A 15,921-nucleotide genomic window follows, 5' to 3' on the forward strand; every position below is an offset into this window, starting at 1 on the left:
ATCAAATAGGATTTAGGACCCTAAAGGCTAATTTCCAATCCTGATTGGAGCCACAACTTTTGTAGCACATGTATTTGTATTAAATCCTGTCCTAATTCTGGAGCTGGAGACAGGAAGCCTGAATACTTGTCCCAGTTCTATGACCTTCTTGCCAGGTGACTTTGCCAAATCATTAACTTCTTGAGCCTCAGTTTTCTCATTTGTAAAGTGAAAGAATTGAACTGTAATTGTTTTAAGTTCCTCTGGCTTTCACATTCTGTGCCCAACTGTTTTGGAGCTTTGCCAAGCTCAAGCTGCATTTCTAACTGCCAGTCTCTGGAGGCTAACCATCCAACTGGATATAGAATTACATAGCTCTCTTATCTCTCCTTGATTTGTTTCTGTGTTGACCTTTCCTGCCATGGAGATAAATATGGGGGTGGAAGTGAGAAAGAGTAGATCTGCCTCTCCTGGGTTTTTCTAAGATATTCAGACAACCACCTTCTGACTTTGTGGCCTTAAGGAGTCACACCATTGCACTGAAGGAGGAGGGTTCCTCCACCTTCTCCTAGCCAGAGGAATGAACTCTTAATTTGCCTATTTATGAGTTGCATGTACACTTTCGAATAAGATGGTTTGTGTTTCGGATGAAGTTAATTTTGCTGTTACCATCTTACTGAACTCCTGCCTCACACACCAAATACTTCCAAAAGCCAAGCTGCTTACCCATGTTTTCCCCCACTTTTTCACGGATTGTGCTCTGCTGGAATCTAATGAGATTCATCCACTGTCTCAGGTCTCTTGAATGCAACCAATAGTTTCATTATCGCTGTTGGTAGGCAGATACTTGACAAGAGGTTGCAATGCTTAGAACTCGTTATTAACTTAAAGAAACATTGCTTTGAGAGACAGTTCTCCTAAATGTAATTGTGAGCAAGGGAAATATCAGATATGTATAATAGCATCATTAGATTAGAACCAACCCCTTGACTGAGAGCCGAGAGGAGGCAAACAGGGTAGGGAGCCTAAGGCCAAAGTGCCATCCAACAAATTAAGTAACCAGTCATAATAACTTCCAAAATTTATGGCAATGTTAAAGTACTTGACTTGAAGTAACTCATTTAAACCCATGAGGTTTTTATAGATGAGGAAGTTGAGGCACAAAGGAGAGAAGTAATCTGCCCAAGTCGCACATCTGTGACACAAAACCCCAAGAATCTATTTATTCAATAGACATGACTAGAAGAATCGGTCATCTTTAGAACTTCACTGAATGGAATTGAGCCCCATTAGGAGGACATTGTATAGAAGACATAAGGTAGCTTAGAGTTCTGGAAAGAGAATCCAACCAAGAGACTATTCCCATCTCTGACACCAACAGTATGCCCTGGGGCAGATGATAAACTGCCCCGCACCTCAGACCTGTCTCCTTCTCTGTAAAACAGGGAGTTTAGGTCCAGGTGTCTCTGAAGTTCTCTGGAGCTGGAATCTTCTGTTTGGGAGAGTGGCTGGGTATAGACACTGGCTCTCTGTAGCTTGCACACATATTAAGTAATACTCCTGTTCACACAAGGCTGAGAATATCTGTCAGTGTATGAGGTGTCATGCTAGCACCCGGGTGCCTGCCACTAACAGCCATGCCAAGCTCTCTTCCTGATCTCTGTAGGCAGTGGGGAGGACTCCTGGGAAATCATGGGCAGCTAGTCAGAACTCACCCCTGGTGGCTCCATTAGCAAGGACACTGGGCTCTGAAGTATTCCCAGAGAAGCAGCTCTTGAGGCACATCGAGAAGCATTAGTATGCTGCTTACCAGGTGGTGGGAAGGCCCTGGGACGGGAGACAAAGAACATCCAGAACAAGTCTCACACAGGGGTTTCTCTCGGCCTCTGATCAGGCACGGTCCAGTGCTCTACTTCAGCGCCTCATGAATTTCATGGCAGTGGCCCAACTCTGAAAGCCTCCAACTTATTTATGCTGATTGGGTCTGTAGACCTTTCCCTTTCTACTGTTTTCTGTTTCTCTTCTTTCCTTTCTTTGAAGCCAATGTAATTGCACAGCCAGCAACCCTCGGTTCCCATAGAACTGGCCCCTACTCTTTATCACTTCTGATTTCATGTTGAGGCTTCTTTACCAGCCATTCCCAGTTGCTGAATGGGCCCTGGAAAAAGAGACCGAGGCCAGAGGGGTCAGCTCTCTCCCTGCTCCGTAATCTCAGTATACTCCAGTGGACTAATTTCCTTCAACTCACTTTGGTACAAAGGACCAGAATCCCGTCTCCTATAATCTGTGACTTTTCTTTTAAATTACAGAGCACCCAAAAGATGGAAGAAGGGAAACAGAGGAGATTTTAGGATTATGACACATCCTTATTTGGGTCTTCAAGCCAGAGTAGAATGCTACATGATTTGTCTTTATGTATGTGAACTTTTAATTATTAGAAGGAAACCAAAGCTTCCGAGAATATAAATACAAAGTAAAGCCTTCACCTAGAACACAAACCCTTCATTTTCCCTTTGGCTTCCCTCACTGCTCACCTGCCTACGTCATAGACTTCCCAGAGCTCCAAACTCTCGAGAACAAGGATTTCAACCTTATTCTTAAGGAGCAGCACCAGGCCTCCTGGGTACTGACCTCTATGGCTTTATCTCCTTTCCTTAGGTTAAGTGGGTGCACTAAGAGGAATTTACTTCACAGAGTAAAAGCTGGGCCCCTTCCCAATCACTGACCAAAGGGGACATCCCTCACATGGCACAGCCACTCCATAGCAGAGAACCAGCACACAGCGCAAGACCTGTGGTTACAGGGCACAGTACACGGGGAGATGATTAATGTGTGTCAGTTATAAAGGCATGCGAAGCATGAGGTTGAAAGAACAAGTCCACATTTCTAGAGAAGAAAACGGGACAGAAGTCCAAACTGCAGCCCCCAAGTCCACTATTCTGTAAAGCCACTAACATGCTCCATCCAATCGGCCGTGCTTTGTCCCACAAATGATCATCATTCTAGTGCATCCAGACATTTTAGTGAAGCACTAGAGAGATCACGTTTAGTTTTCCAAGTGCTTGCGGTGGACTTCCAATGTTCCCTGACTTGTCTGTGTGCCGGGAAGGAGCCGGCATGTGGTGATGGCTGCCATCATGCTGTAAAACACTACTAACGCCAAGAAATGAAATCTTTGGAGCCTTTGAAAGGCTTCCAAGAATGTCAGCACGTACTGCCTGCCCACTTTCTGCTGAATGCCTACTTTGGCTGTCTGCTTAGTACTGAATGTGCCAGACAGGCCTTCATACAAAGAGAGAAAGTGTTTTGGGCCTCTGAAAGGGGAAGGCACAGCCTTTCTGATGTCAATGGCGAGACTCAAGAAGTAGGAAATAGCGGCAGGGTGAGGAGGGCCCTTCAGGAAGGTATGAATAAAAAACCAAAAGAGAAAGAGATGGCATGTACCTCTTTGTGATAAATTCTTTGTAGCTCCTCGCCAGCAAATCTGGAGATACAAACCACTGCCCTACTTTGCTCTATGTTTGATTATCATGGGAAAAAATGCTTGCTTGGAGATTCTCCCGGTATATAAGGACCTTGTGATCAACTGAAAATAAGAATTTTTAAGCCCCACCATGCATATATAAGTGTCCTTTTGTTTCCATTTTAACACCAAATATAAATGCCATTTGTACTGTTTATTAGTAGGGATGTGCTTTGACTCTTTTCCCTCCAATATTTGAAAAACTTGAGCAATGTCAGTTGTACACATCTGAATATCTTGGAGTATTCTGTTCCTCAGGCTGGCTATAGGAAAGGAACTAAACTGTTTTGTATAGTAAACCATCATCTGAATCTTTAACAGCGCTCCTTGGCAGAGCATCTACTGCTTGTGGTGTTCTGAGCTTTTCCAAGGAGGCAGTCTGATGTCATTGGTGGCAGACACAGTATGTATGTATCTGTCTTTTGTCTGCACCATCTGTTTTTCTCCTTAGAGGCTATCGTTCAGACTTATTCTTCTCTTCTTTCCAGGAGGTATGTCTCTCCATAAGAGCATGGGCTTTAGGTGTTAAAGAGACTGCGCTAATATTCTAACATGATTTCCCTCTGTTCTTTCCTTCCTAGAATCTTATGGCAAGAGCCTTGTATGACAATGTTCCAGAGTGTGCTGAAGAACTGGCCTTTCGCAAGGGAGACATCCTGACTGTCATAGAGCAGAACACAGGAGGACTGGAAGGATGGTGGCTCTGCTCCTTACATGGTCGGCAAGGCATTGTCCCAGGCAACCGGGTGAAGCTTCTGATTGGCCCCGTGCAGGAGACCTCCTCCAATCAGGACCAGCCTACTTCTGGACTGATGCACCAGACCTTTGGCCAACAGAAGCTCTATCAAGTGCCAAACTCACAGGGTGCTCCTCGAGACACCGTCTATCAAGTGCCACCTTCCTACCAAAATCAGGGAATTTACCAAGTACCCACTGGCCATGGTACCCAGGAACAAGATGTGTATCAAGTACCATCCATGCAGAGAGGCATTGGGGGGGCTAATGGTCCCCACCTAAGTAAAAAGGTGAGTGAGTGACTGACTACACTTTTGTTCAATACAGCAAGAGCTTGTTGACTCTTAGAACACTACTTATTTTTTCCCAGTGCACTCAGAGTAATAGAAATGTTCTTAAAATAAGAACTTGACACTTCCAAGAAGTAAGTATACCTAAATACCCTAGCTCAGGCAGTATTTTTGCATCATTTTTCTATTCATTAGTCAGTAAAACTTTCTTGAACACCTAACCATGTGCCAATTACTGTTGAAACACAGCTATTCTAAGTTCCTGTGCCATTCCAGATCATACTGGATCATTTCTCTTCATCTTTCTAAAAGATCTGCTTTTAGACCTAGGTTCTGCACTCAATTAGTTTCCAATCTTTTCTATTACTTCCTTGAGTGGTTCAAGGCACCAAATTTTGTACAAGCACAATGATTCAACAAGGACCCTCCTTTCGCCAAAAGCTGAATCATGACCCATTGGCCTGGCTACACAAAGAACCCACTAGAAGTAGAGGAAACAAGGAAGGTGGGAGTGGGTCCTGCCAACCAACTTGTTCTGCAGAGTGGCTAGCTTACAGTTTGACTCATATAAAACACGTAGATATTTGTATTTAGAAAGGAGCTGTCCTCTTATCCTTCAAGTAATTCCTTTAATAATGCCTGAGCCAGTGGGTGAAAATAGTGGCGCTAGGATATTGAGGGAGGCATCCTGTTAAAAGACGGGAAGGATCTCTTCAGCACTCGATATAATTCCAAATGCTGTAACAATTTGGGATAAATAGAAATTTTTTTAATTGAATGAATTTTAAGCATCTAGTATATTTTTTTTTAATTTATTGGGGTGACAATTGTTAGTAAAATTACATAGATTTCAGGTGTACAATTCTGTATCACATCATCTATAAATTACATTATGTGTTAAGCATCTAGTATATTTTTGATGCTTGTGATATAGCAATGAATTAAAGAGTGAACTAAGCCTTCACGATGCTTACACTGTAGTGGGGCACATAAGCAAACACTGCAATGTGGAGTGCGCGGAGGAATAACGTCAGTGAGCGTGGAGGAATCATAGCCAACACCACAATGCCGCTGCTGCAGTGTTACAAGGGAGGGCTTTTCTCTCTCGTTTACTAGCAAATTCCAAGAGTCTACAGATGGTCCTGTGAGGTTTGGTATTAAGAATGGACAAGTTTAACCAAATAAGAAAAGCCCCCTGAATTACAAGAGGACAGAAGCAGTTCAATACCAGCAAGAGCTCGTTGACTCTTAGAACACTGCATATACCCGGGCCCCGCCGCAAGAAAACCTAATACAAAGTCTGAAGTTACAAAACCATGTCAATTAGGGAATAACTATTTGCATGATAATGGAATCTTCCGTTGGAAAAAAAGGGCGGGGGTGGGGGAAGGTTACTGTTAGATTTCTTAAATAACAAAACCACACATGTAACCAAATCACCTTTTGTACATAAAGTATTTTTACAAAACACTTCTCAAGAGCATATGTGTTGCCTAAGCTGAGTGTGTGTACATTAGGAGGAATTCCTCAAGCAGTGGTGAACAGCTTTCTGACTTGTTGCCCAAGACAATGATCTCTGCAGACGATAGATTGTCGCCATGACCTTTCAAAGTCCTTCTTACCCCAGGGATTTTGGGATTCAAAGGGAAAGCCAAACCAGGCCTCTGTCTGGAGAGGGGGAAAAGAACAGTTGAAAGGTGTAACTATAAATAAATAACTTCTCTCATTCTTAGTACCGGTTGTTTGCACCATAAAAATAGCTTTGTCTTCATCTGGGCTAGTGCAAGGCAGATGGGGGAGGCCAGAACAGGAAATGCTTGGCTGAAAGATGGTGGGGTCTAAACTTTCATCACAGTTTATTTTGGCAGGAAGGTGACATGTTTTCCTTTTTATACTCAACCTTTATAGTTCCAAGTCTGAAAAGTCTAAAGCTTCAGACTTCTTCCCATTTTATTTGCTATGACTGCGCTGCAGATTCACTCCGTGACTCTCCCTCCTGTTAGAGGAGGCTGACCACACCTTCCCTTGGATTGATGGTAGGGGGCAGAGGTTACCCTTGGGCCCTTGAACTCGATCTTCTGATTGTGTCTTTAATTCTAAAATCAGTGGAACATTTTATGTGTAGCAAAAGGTGGGTGATTCCTGTAGGAGGAAACCAACTTCTGAAAAGGACCTCTGCCAGCCCTTCCAGGGGGTGCAAACAAACCCCGGGGACTGTACTAGAGGTCAGGAGGAGATAAGGCCTGGAGCACTGAGCTGCTTTGAGTGGTGGTGTCTGAGGTGATAACATGGCAAGGATGGGAAGGGCAGGAGAGAATGCTCCTGGTTCTTCCCTGCCAAACACCAAGTGTTCTGCAGGATACCCTGACCTCAGCTTGAAAGTCATCTTAGAACCTCTAGTTCTCTAGGCTGCCCACCGCCATCCTATCCATCAGACTATCAGCTTACACCCCCTTGGGAGTGAGGGAGTAAGTTTGCCCTCTTCCTTATCTCTTCCTGTCTTCCTTTCTTCCTCTTTTCTCTCTCCTCCTCCTCCTTTCTCTCTCTCTCTCTCTCTCTCTCTCTCTCTCTCTCTCTCTCTCTCTCTCCCCCCCCCCTCCCTTTGTCTTCCTTCCTTCCTTCTTTCCTTCCTTCCTTCCTTCCTTCCTAGTGGAGATGGCTTGGTTACTAACAGGTGATTTTAACCTTCAGGAGGTAACAGCAGCTGCTTTAAAAACTTCTGTCAACATGTCCCTCAGTGTAAGTTTCTGACTCAGGATGTTCTCAGTGTGTGAGAATCATCCTAATGATTTAAGACAAGACCCCAGAAGGTAATCCAGGTACAGTGAGGTTTTCAGGTGGGGGTAGGGGATGTTCATTGTAGCTAAACAGCCCTTGCTAAATAGCCCTGTACCACATTGTTCTCTTTTACTTTCCCATCTATAAAAAGGTGGTGCACCCAGATCGCGACATCCTTGGTAGTTTAAGCTGTGGTCCTTTAAAGTTATTAAAGAAGAAAGAGAAGAGGCAGTGGAATCTTGTTCTGAGCCACTAAAATGTGGTTTTAAAATTTTAGGGAACATAGAAATCACCTGGAGAGGGGGGAAAAGGTGAGTGGAATTGCAGCTTCCCAGGCCTTTCCCCAGCATCTAAGCCTGGGGCCTGGAAATCTGCATTTTAGTAAACTCCTTGGATAGTTCTAGGGGAAGTGGTCTAGGACCGCACTCCGAGAAACACGGTGAGGGAACCATGTAGGTGGTTGGATATGTTCCAATCTGATTGTGACTAGGGACTTTCCATAGTTAAAGATTCCCTTGATGTTACTAACAGACTGTGAGCTTCGGAAATTTTATCCACCACAGTTTTTTTCTACTAATGAATCACTGAGGAAAAATAAAGACAGTGCATTATACCTTCTATCACTTCAACTTTGCTCTCTGGGAAACACCAGCCTCTACCCACCTTCTTGCATCCTATCCACATTAAAAGACATTCATCACTCATTAAATCAACAGTTAGGGAGAGATAATTATATAATCCCTACCCTTTCATGCAACAAGTAGACAGCATGAGTGTTGTGAAAAGAGCATGGGCTTTGTGGTCAGGCCGACTCCTGGTTCTGTTTCTTCATAGCTGTTATTCCTGGCAAGTTACTAAACATCTTTAGGCTTTGTTGCTTCATCTGTACAATGGGAATAATCATAGGGTTGTTGTGAGAATTAAATGAAACAATACATAGAAAGGACTTGGCACCATGCTTAGCACAGCAGGGGCTTAAAAATATTAGTTCCTCTTGCCCTGTTTTTCTTTCCTTTTTCAGATATTATTTTGAACTGCATCAGCCCGTTTGTGTTTCTGACTATACACCAAATATGCAAATACTTGACTGATAGCACATGGGTTGTTCCCTTTGAGCATGTGGCTCTCTCTTTGGTTCTACAAGGATTTTTTAGAGTGGAGAAGAAATTGCACAGTTATCTGGAGACCGTAGACACTGACATCTGTACTTACCATGTTTCCCTGGAAATAAGACCTAACCGGAAAATAAGCCCTAGCATGATTTTTCAGGATGACATCCCCTGAACGTAAGCCCTAATGTGTCTTTTGGAGCAAAACTTAATGTAAGACGCGGTCTTATTTTCGGGGAAACATGGTAATTTCATGGGTCTGTCTCACTCCGAGTTTTATCCATTAGGCATTGTGAGCAGAATGCCTGGGGCCTATGAGAAAGTCTGAGCACTGAATAAAAAAAATGTGGCTCCAAAATATGAAACACAAAAACTGCAAAACAGAAATTAATAAACACTTAGACAAATGGGTAGGAAACTATATTGTGTCAACTTCATTAAATTGTTACATTTAGGGCTCATAACTATTTCATTACATTTAAAACAATTTGTAGGTTAGATTTTTCTGTTTGCAAAGATTTCTAAATATGCCCCATGATTGCCAAAAACTCACAGGCACTTCTAAATTAAATAGTTACTCATAGTCCAATAATCTGAAAAGTTGAATTACTTTTTTTAAGTGTTCTCAGTTTTTTGAAAGCCAAACTTCTGCTTAATATGGGAGTACAGTTTGGAGTGGAGCCCCCAAACATCCAAAAGTCTAAGGTCTACAAATGTCTAAGATAGCCTCACTTCTTTTCTTCAAAGATCAGTAAAACTGCTGCCACCACCTGAGTTCGTCAGTTTTGAGCTTGATCTTCACAGGGAATTATATGTGTTTCTCTGATTATTCATTGGACAGGTTGGTTTTATTCTAACTGGTGGAATTTGATTTGCCTTGAGTCCTTCTGAAGATCAGTATGGGCTAAATTACAAACTCCATTAGGGCAGGCAGGAGCCATGGCTGTCTCTTTACGGCGATAGACGAAGCTCACAGCAAAGCCTCAGCACACAGATAACAGCCAACACGCAAATGAACAAGGCAGAAGCAAGAAATGAAGCATTTAATTTGAGTTGACCTTTAAATAAACTGAAAAGTGGTTCTGATCTTATCACCCATCCACTGTCGCACACTGTTCAAATCTCATCATCCAGCTCATTACAATATGTTATGACATACGTCAGATTATACACGGTCATTTTCTCCCAGGAGGGTCTTGGAAAATGTCACCATCTGTTTTCTATAATCATAGCTATCTATACACAACAAATTTGCATCTGAAGCATGAGTGACGTAAAGTTCAACTCATCTGAGAACCTAACTTTTATGCGTTTTGCCCAGTTTAGATGACAAGAAGAGTTAACTCTTCTATAGTCACGGAAAAAGGAGGACTATACTTTTTCTGCTGACGACCAGAGCTTCCGTTGTGTGTGCTATTAGTTACCTAGAATGCCTTTTGGCCTCTATTCTACCTGTGAACGCCTATGCATACAATTTCAATGTTCATGTCCTTTGTGAAGCTTGCTCTCTGTACTCCAACATATTTCCTCCCAAAATACGTTGAACATTTCACTCAATCTCAGGGGAGTTGGTGGTTGGCCATTATAATGTCTGTGGTTGCTAGGTAGGCTAGGGCAAGGGCTGCTTCAGGGATGGTACTCAGAAAACTCAACTAATAGTAAGCTTTATCTCGACCCCATTACATCATCTGTAGAGATCATTTCCTACCTACCTAAATGGGGCACAAGCATATGTTGGCAGGAAATGATTCAAAAATTTTAGACTAGTCTTCTAGGCCCATTCCTGAAAGGTAATATAAGAACCAAAAATAGATTAACTACAATGTTTGTACCTTCTTAGACAGTGAGTCATCATGAATTTTATGCACACACACATACACACACACAAAGAGCCATTGGTTAAGAACTGAGGACTTCCCTTATTGGGATTTGAAGCATTGTGAAATCTGGTTGCCCAGAGCAACTCTCAGTTACCAGTCAACTAACTGCTATAAATTAGCTGTATGATTTGTCTACCAAGAAGTAAAAATAGATTTAGAGGAAATGAAATCTCCCAGAGAAGATAAACTCTGATTTCACCTCACATTTTTTTGGTTCTCTTCCTACATACACACAGACACACACACACAGACACACACACACACACACACACACACACACACCCTGAAAAACAGCAGGGAGAAATCAGAGTTTGACAGGGCCAGAGGGTACCTCTAGTTTCTTCACTTCAGTGAAGTTTGACCATGTTCCAGAATTGAGCATTTCTATATTAAAAAAAAAAATCACTCGAATTTAAATGAATTTATTTCCTCAACACATGGATATTTGAGCTATGCAGAGAAGTGAACTTTCATCTAAAATCTCTACCCTCAAGAGTCAAGATAAATTTTAAACCTTACACAAAATTTGAGGCCCTTGAGCAATTCAAGGGCAGGACTTGATGAGCTCACTTTGAAAATGAGAAGTATCTCTTTCCAGTCGAGGCACCCACGCCAGTGGAATGAGCAAACTGCAATACCTCCTTAATGATGAACAAAGGTCCTTTTCTTTTGCTCCGTGCCAAGGTCTTCAAACTCAGCTGCAATTTGTTATAAAGCTCAGAGATACTGCATATTTCTAAGAATGCATTAGTAACTTGTTATAAAGCCACACCAAAGGGAACAGAGGTAATCTTCCTTCCTTTTCAATGATTTCATTCTAAGTGACTGTGCTTAATCAAAGTGGATAGGTCAGATATTGTGCACACTGTGATGTCTGGCTAAGTGGTTAATGCTCACTTTGTGAGGGAGAGAAAAGAATACATGTATTTATTGGATTTTATGATAAAATTCAAACTTAATGTTGGTTGAACACATCTTTAAAAGTGGACCTGTTTGAGTACATGGTGCAAAATGCAGAGCTAGATACCATCCAAAATGCTCTGGGTTCTAAATAGTTGTGCCATAAGCCTAGTTGTCAAAGCACAATTCTCAAGATCTGTGCTGCTCCTGTTTAAGCAGGACAGGTGTGACTCACCTAGGATAGGGTATCTTCCTTACAACTTGTAACTCCAGTAACATTTGAAGAGTACCAAGAAGTCTTCTCTTTAAAGGGACTCCAGAGTAGATCAATGTTTGAAGCAAAAAATCCTTTAGTGACACCATAATCACATCTGATTTATTTGAATGATTTTTGTATTTGGTTTTCTTAAAGCATGGTGTGCTGAAGCCAGTCATTTAGCAGAATAGTTACTCGTTTTCAGATGTACCACCCACTGACTGTGTAGCCTTTAGCACGTTATTAAAGTACTCACTCATTTTTCAAGATTGTTTCACATCTAAAGTGCGGGTGACCTGAATGTGCTTTGGGCTTTGTCTCTGTGTTAGGGATGTGATATACATAATCTCATCTAATCCTCTCAACAGCCTCCTAAGGTGTTCCTTACAACCTTCACTTTACAGGGGAGGGATCTGAGGTCTGAGAAGTAAGTTAACTTGTTAAAGAACGTGCCTCTAGTAAGAGGCAGGATTGATATTTGAGCCTGCGTCTGTCTGACTCTGAAGCTAATGATTTTTACATCCCAGCTAATATTTGGTGTTGCCAAACCCTAAAATGAGTGGGCATATTTAGGCACTTCATTAGCAAGTCCTGCTCACCAGAATCCTTGGTGCTAAAAAGCATCCTGACCTCTGCAGTGTACACCTGAAGCTGAAGCTGAATGATACTGAATGTCAACTATTATTTGCAGTACAGCATAAGGAATAGAGTCAGTGGAACTGGAACAGCTATATACGATGTCACAGGGCTAGTAGATTGGGGACTGGGGTTTTCACTTTGTGAGGGGTGTAAATGTCTAACTATTACATTGTTTTGTATCCCTGAAACTAATGCTAATAATAATTTTTTTAAAAAGCATCCTGTTGGCCAGGAAGAATTAAATTCAGTCCAGAGGGCTCCCACCTCAGATCCTTCGAGTAGGTTCAGCCGAGGAAATCTGAGTAAAGGAATGTGCAAATGCCCACCACCCAGCTGCAGGGGTCAGTTTCACGGCAGGCTGATCCAGAAGTCCTGAGCATGTCATGAAGACCGTGGGACATGGCTGAGAACGTTGCTGTGTTGGCTTTCTCTGCATTGGAAATGCAGTCTTTTCAAATGACTTCCAATTGCTTCAAATGGATAACTCCATTGAACCAGATATAATTAAATCTCCCAGAATGGGCCTGCCAGTGAAAGGGGTACCCCCCACCCGTACCCCCCACCGCCAAAATAATATATCCGGATCTTAAATTTTGCTTCTCAAATAAGGAAGTCACTTTCTCTGGGAGTACTTATTTGTGAAATTAGAAAAGTAGTAAATTGTTAATGTGTCTTGCTAGGGCAGGCCACAGGACCTGGAGAAAGCTGCTGCTGGACTGCTGGACCCAGCTACCCAAGGTTCTTGTTCACTTCTCTGTCATTAACGAGCTGAATAACCTCTCTGAACTTTAGTTCCCTCAACTGTGAAATGAGGGCTAGGGCTGGATTATCTCTAATGGTCTTCACTAAAATTTTATGATCCAGATATTCTTATCTGATTCTTTCCCAGAGTCACTTGAAAAGTTTAATGAAATATTCTGGCCTCAAGATTCTTAAATAAAAGACACTCAGCTATTGCTAGAAATTTCAGTTGATCCTTAAAGTTTCGGCAAATCTTTCTTACCCTTTCTTTAGGATCCAGTCCCCTTTCTTATCCAGAAACCACAGTCTCCTTTAGAAGATAGAACAGTGTGAACAGAAAGCAAGGAGCAGGCAGGAACACAGGAAGGGAGGGTTGGGGTATGCTGAGCCAGGGAGAATCACAGTTTTCAGACCCGGTCCCATACTGGAAGTGGGTATTAAGGAGAACTTTTACCCCTTTGTTACCAAGAGTTAAGAAAGTATTTCATCCTGGATCATTATTGTCTGCCCATTTTCCTCTGTTCAGTCTTCACTGCTTGGCAGAGGCCTTTGGTGGGTCTGGTGTCTCTTGAAGTGACAACCCTGCCATAGCCCTGGGTTCAGAACTGCCACGTGAACAGTTTGCTCCATCAGCCATCATGTCTTTTCTCCCAGTTAAGCCGTAAGTGGTCTCTTGTTTAAGGAAGGAGCAATAATCATAGGCATTTGGGTCCAGAAATTCGCATCCCCTGCCTCCTTTCCATAACCACATTCCCTTTAGGGCAATCTCTAGGCATCTCTCAAAAATCCATTTCAAAATCTAGATTTACTGCTTTGTGTCCTGTTGAATTTATTTGGACATCAAAAGAACCAAAATGTATCTTTTTATAGTTTTCATTCAAAGAACATTCTGATCCATGGGACATTAAAAAAAAAAAAAATGGCTTTGCAGTACCCAACTGTCATGGGCTGTATTATTCAGCTTTGTCGAGAGAAAGACCTCAACCACTTTGGAACCCAGACGTCATTTCCCATCATGTTCTTTCACATTAAATGCTTATAGCTGCTCTTTGGCGCTTGATCACTCCATAACTAAATATTGCTTTAGCATTCACTGTACAAAGAGCTTCCTGAAAGCAGCAGGGAGACTTGCTCGGGTCTTAACAATTGGGGCAGTGTTTCCATTGAGTGGTTCACCACCCCAGTGCTGTGTCAAATGAAAGTGACCCAAGAGCTCCATTCCACTTCTGAGCTTTCAGTTGTGACTTTTTTCTCATTTGGAAAAAGAAATGGGCCGTGATTTTGAAGTGACTAGCAAAAGACTTCATTCTAGCATAAAATTAGACATCAAAATGTCTTTGAAGGAAAGCAAACCACTTCCCAAAAGCAGAAGGGGAGAAATCTTGATGAGCACAAGAGAAGCATTAGAAAGGGTTAACTATGGACATGGCCGTGAGGGTGGCTTTTTAGGGTCAGACCCAGTTTTCATTATATTGTTGCTATGCAAGTAAATAAATGAGCTCACTGCTACACCCAAGCTGGGCAGAGAGAATTTATAGAGGATTAATAAATCCAGTGTAGCCAACATGTGGCTTTTCCTCTGGTCATAGAAAAGCAACTCGTAATCTTGGATTTTAAACAGACAAACTTGTATAACTTTGCAGTTTCTGAAAATTGGGTCTAAGTTCTCATCGGCAGGCAGTGACAATAGTGATGTTTCTTTTCCTAGGGTTTTCTTTAAAGGGAAAAGTTCACACAGTTCATGGGCTTGAAGACAAAGAGGTTATTATAAGATCTAATAACTACTGTGGTGGCTCTGTTAATGCTTTTTAAGGACATTTAAGTGAAATGGTCCTTTCCAACAGGTCTTTTTAGAAATTTAAGGACTCTGTTAATGTATGAAACCCAGAGATAAAAATAAAATATAAAATTATAAGTAAAATTATAAGTAAAACAGGGGGTTTGGGGGGTTTAGAGATAGACAGGAAGCCATCTAATTTTACTTTCCACATATGCCAAGAAAAATGCAAATAGATGACTGCCAATCAGTGAATTCAGGCTATCTTAGGTACTGTTAATGGCGAGGTTATGAATCTGTGCTGTAATCATTGTGGCACAGTAGCACTTTTTAACTTCTCATCAATTGCTCATTATATCTCCTGAGCACCACCTGGGTTGCCTAGTTCTTCACTAGACCTTGGGGCAGAACATCAGGATCTGGTTACACACATTCATGCTCTGCTAGATTCATGTGTGAACGCCATTGGGCCATTATCAAGGCATTAGCTAGATATCGCACGCAAAGGATTGTGTACTTCAAGTCATTCCTATTGTTGCTTTGGATTGTGGAGACTTAGACCCAGAGAATTAAATCATGGGACACAGAAACTAGAACAGTTACAAAACACTCCTCCCTATACTTCAAAGTTGGATTTCTTACTATTTTTTTAAATTTTGTTAAAATGATTAAAAAATGATGTTTTTGTGATTTTGTCATTTTTGTACACACATACATCAAATGTAGAACTATGAATAATAATAATAATAATAATGGTAAACACTAGATTAGGACCAATGCTGCTGATGCTCCCCACCCCCTCCCAGTCTCTCATCCACTCCACCCAATTGTTTCTAATAGTAGAATGTTTCTGCTTCCCTTTTACTGTCTTTGTTCTTCCTTGGGGTTGCTGGTAGCATGGAAGAAGGGAAAGAGTCAAAACAGAGATGAGTGTTGGAGGAAAGAGATAAGAAGTTGTGATAAGTAGGTGGGCGGTAGGACTGGCATCAGAAAAAAGCACAACGGACCGTGGCAGGACCTGAGGCCCTATTAGTCAGCTTTTGCAGGATTCTTGGGGGACAAGGAGGACCTGCCTTCATGAATGGCACAGCCTGCTCCCTTCCCCCTTCCCTCAGTGCTGCACCAAACTGGCCGCATGTAGTTGAGAGGCTGAAGTTCTTCTAACTTCAGGGCCTCTGCTGCTGCAATGCTCCAATGCCAGGCCCCCACTAACTCTGCTTTAAGGAGGAGAAGTGGATGCCCAAGGAAAGCAGCCCCCAAGTAGACTTGCTGAGACCTCGGTATAAGTGATACCATGTGAGCAGTTGTCTTGTG

The 15,921-nt window shown here is 42.1% G+C and overlaps 1 protein-coding gene across 4 annotated transcripts in view; it reads left to right on the forward strand.

Annotated features, from left to right (window-relative positions):
• Positions 1–15,921, forward strand: part of NEDD9 (neural precursor cell expressed, developmentally down-regulated 9) — a 175,763-nt gene that overhangs the window by 144,596 nt on the left and 15,246 nt on the right. For all 4 annotated transcript variants that reach the window (XM_033114700.1, XM_033114699.1, XM_033114697.1 and 1 more), the window contains one exon: positions 4,084–4,527. In XM_033114700.1, the coding sequence (XP_032970591.1) occupies positions 4,084–4,527 (444 nt within the window). The remainder of the gene's footprint in view (positions 1–4,083; positions 4,528–15,921) is intronic.

Source organism: Rhinolophus ferrumequinum, chromosome 9, assembly GCF_004115265.2.
Source record: "Rhinolophus ferrumequinum isolate MPI-CBG mRhiFer1 chromosome 9, mRhiFer1_v1.p, whole genome shotgun sequence".
Lineage (NCBI taxonomy): Eukaryota > Metazoa > Chordata > Mammalia > Chiroptera > Rhinolophidae > Rhinolophus > Rhinolophus ferrumequinum.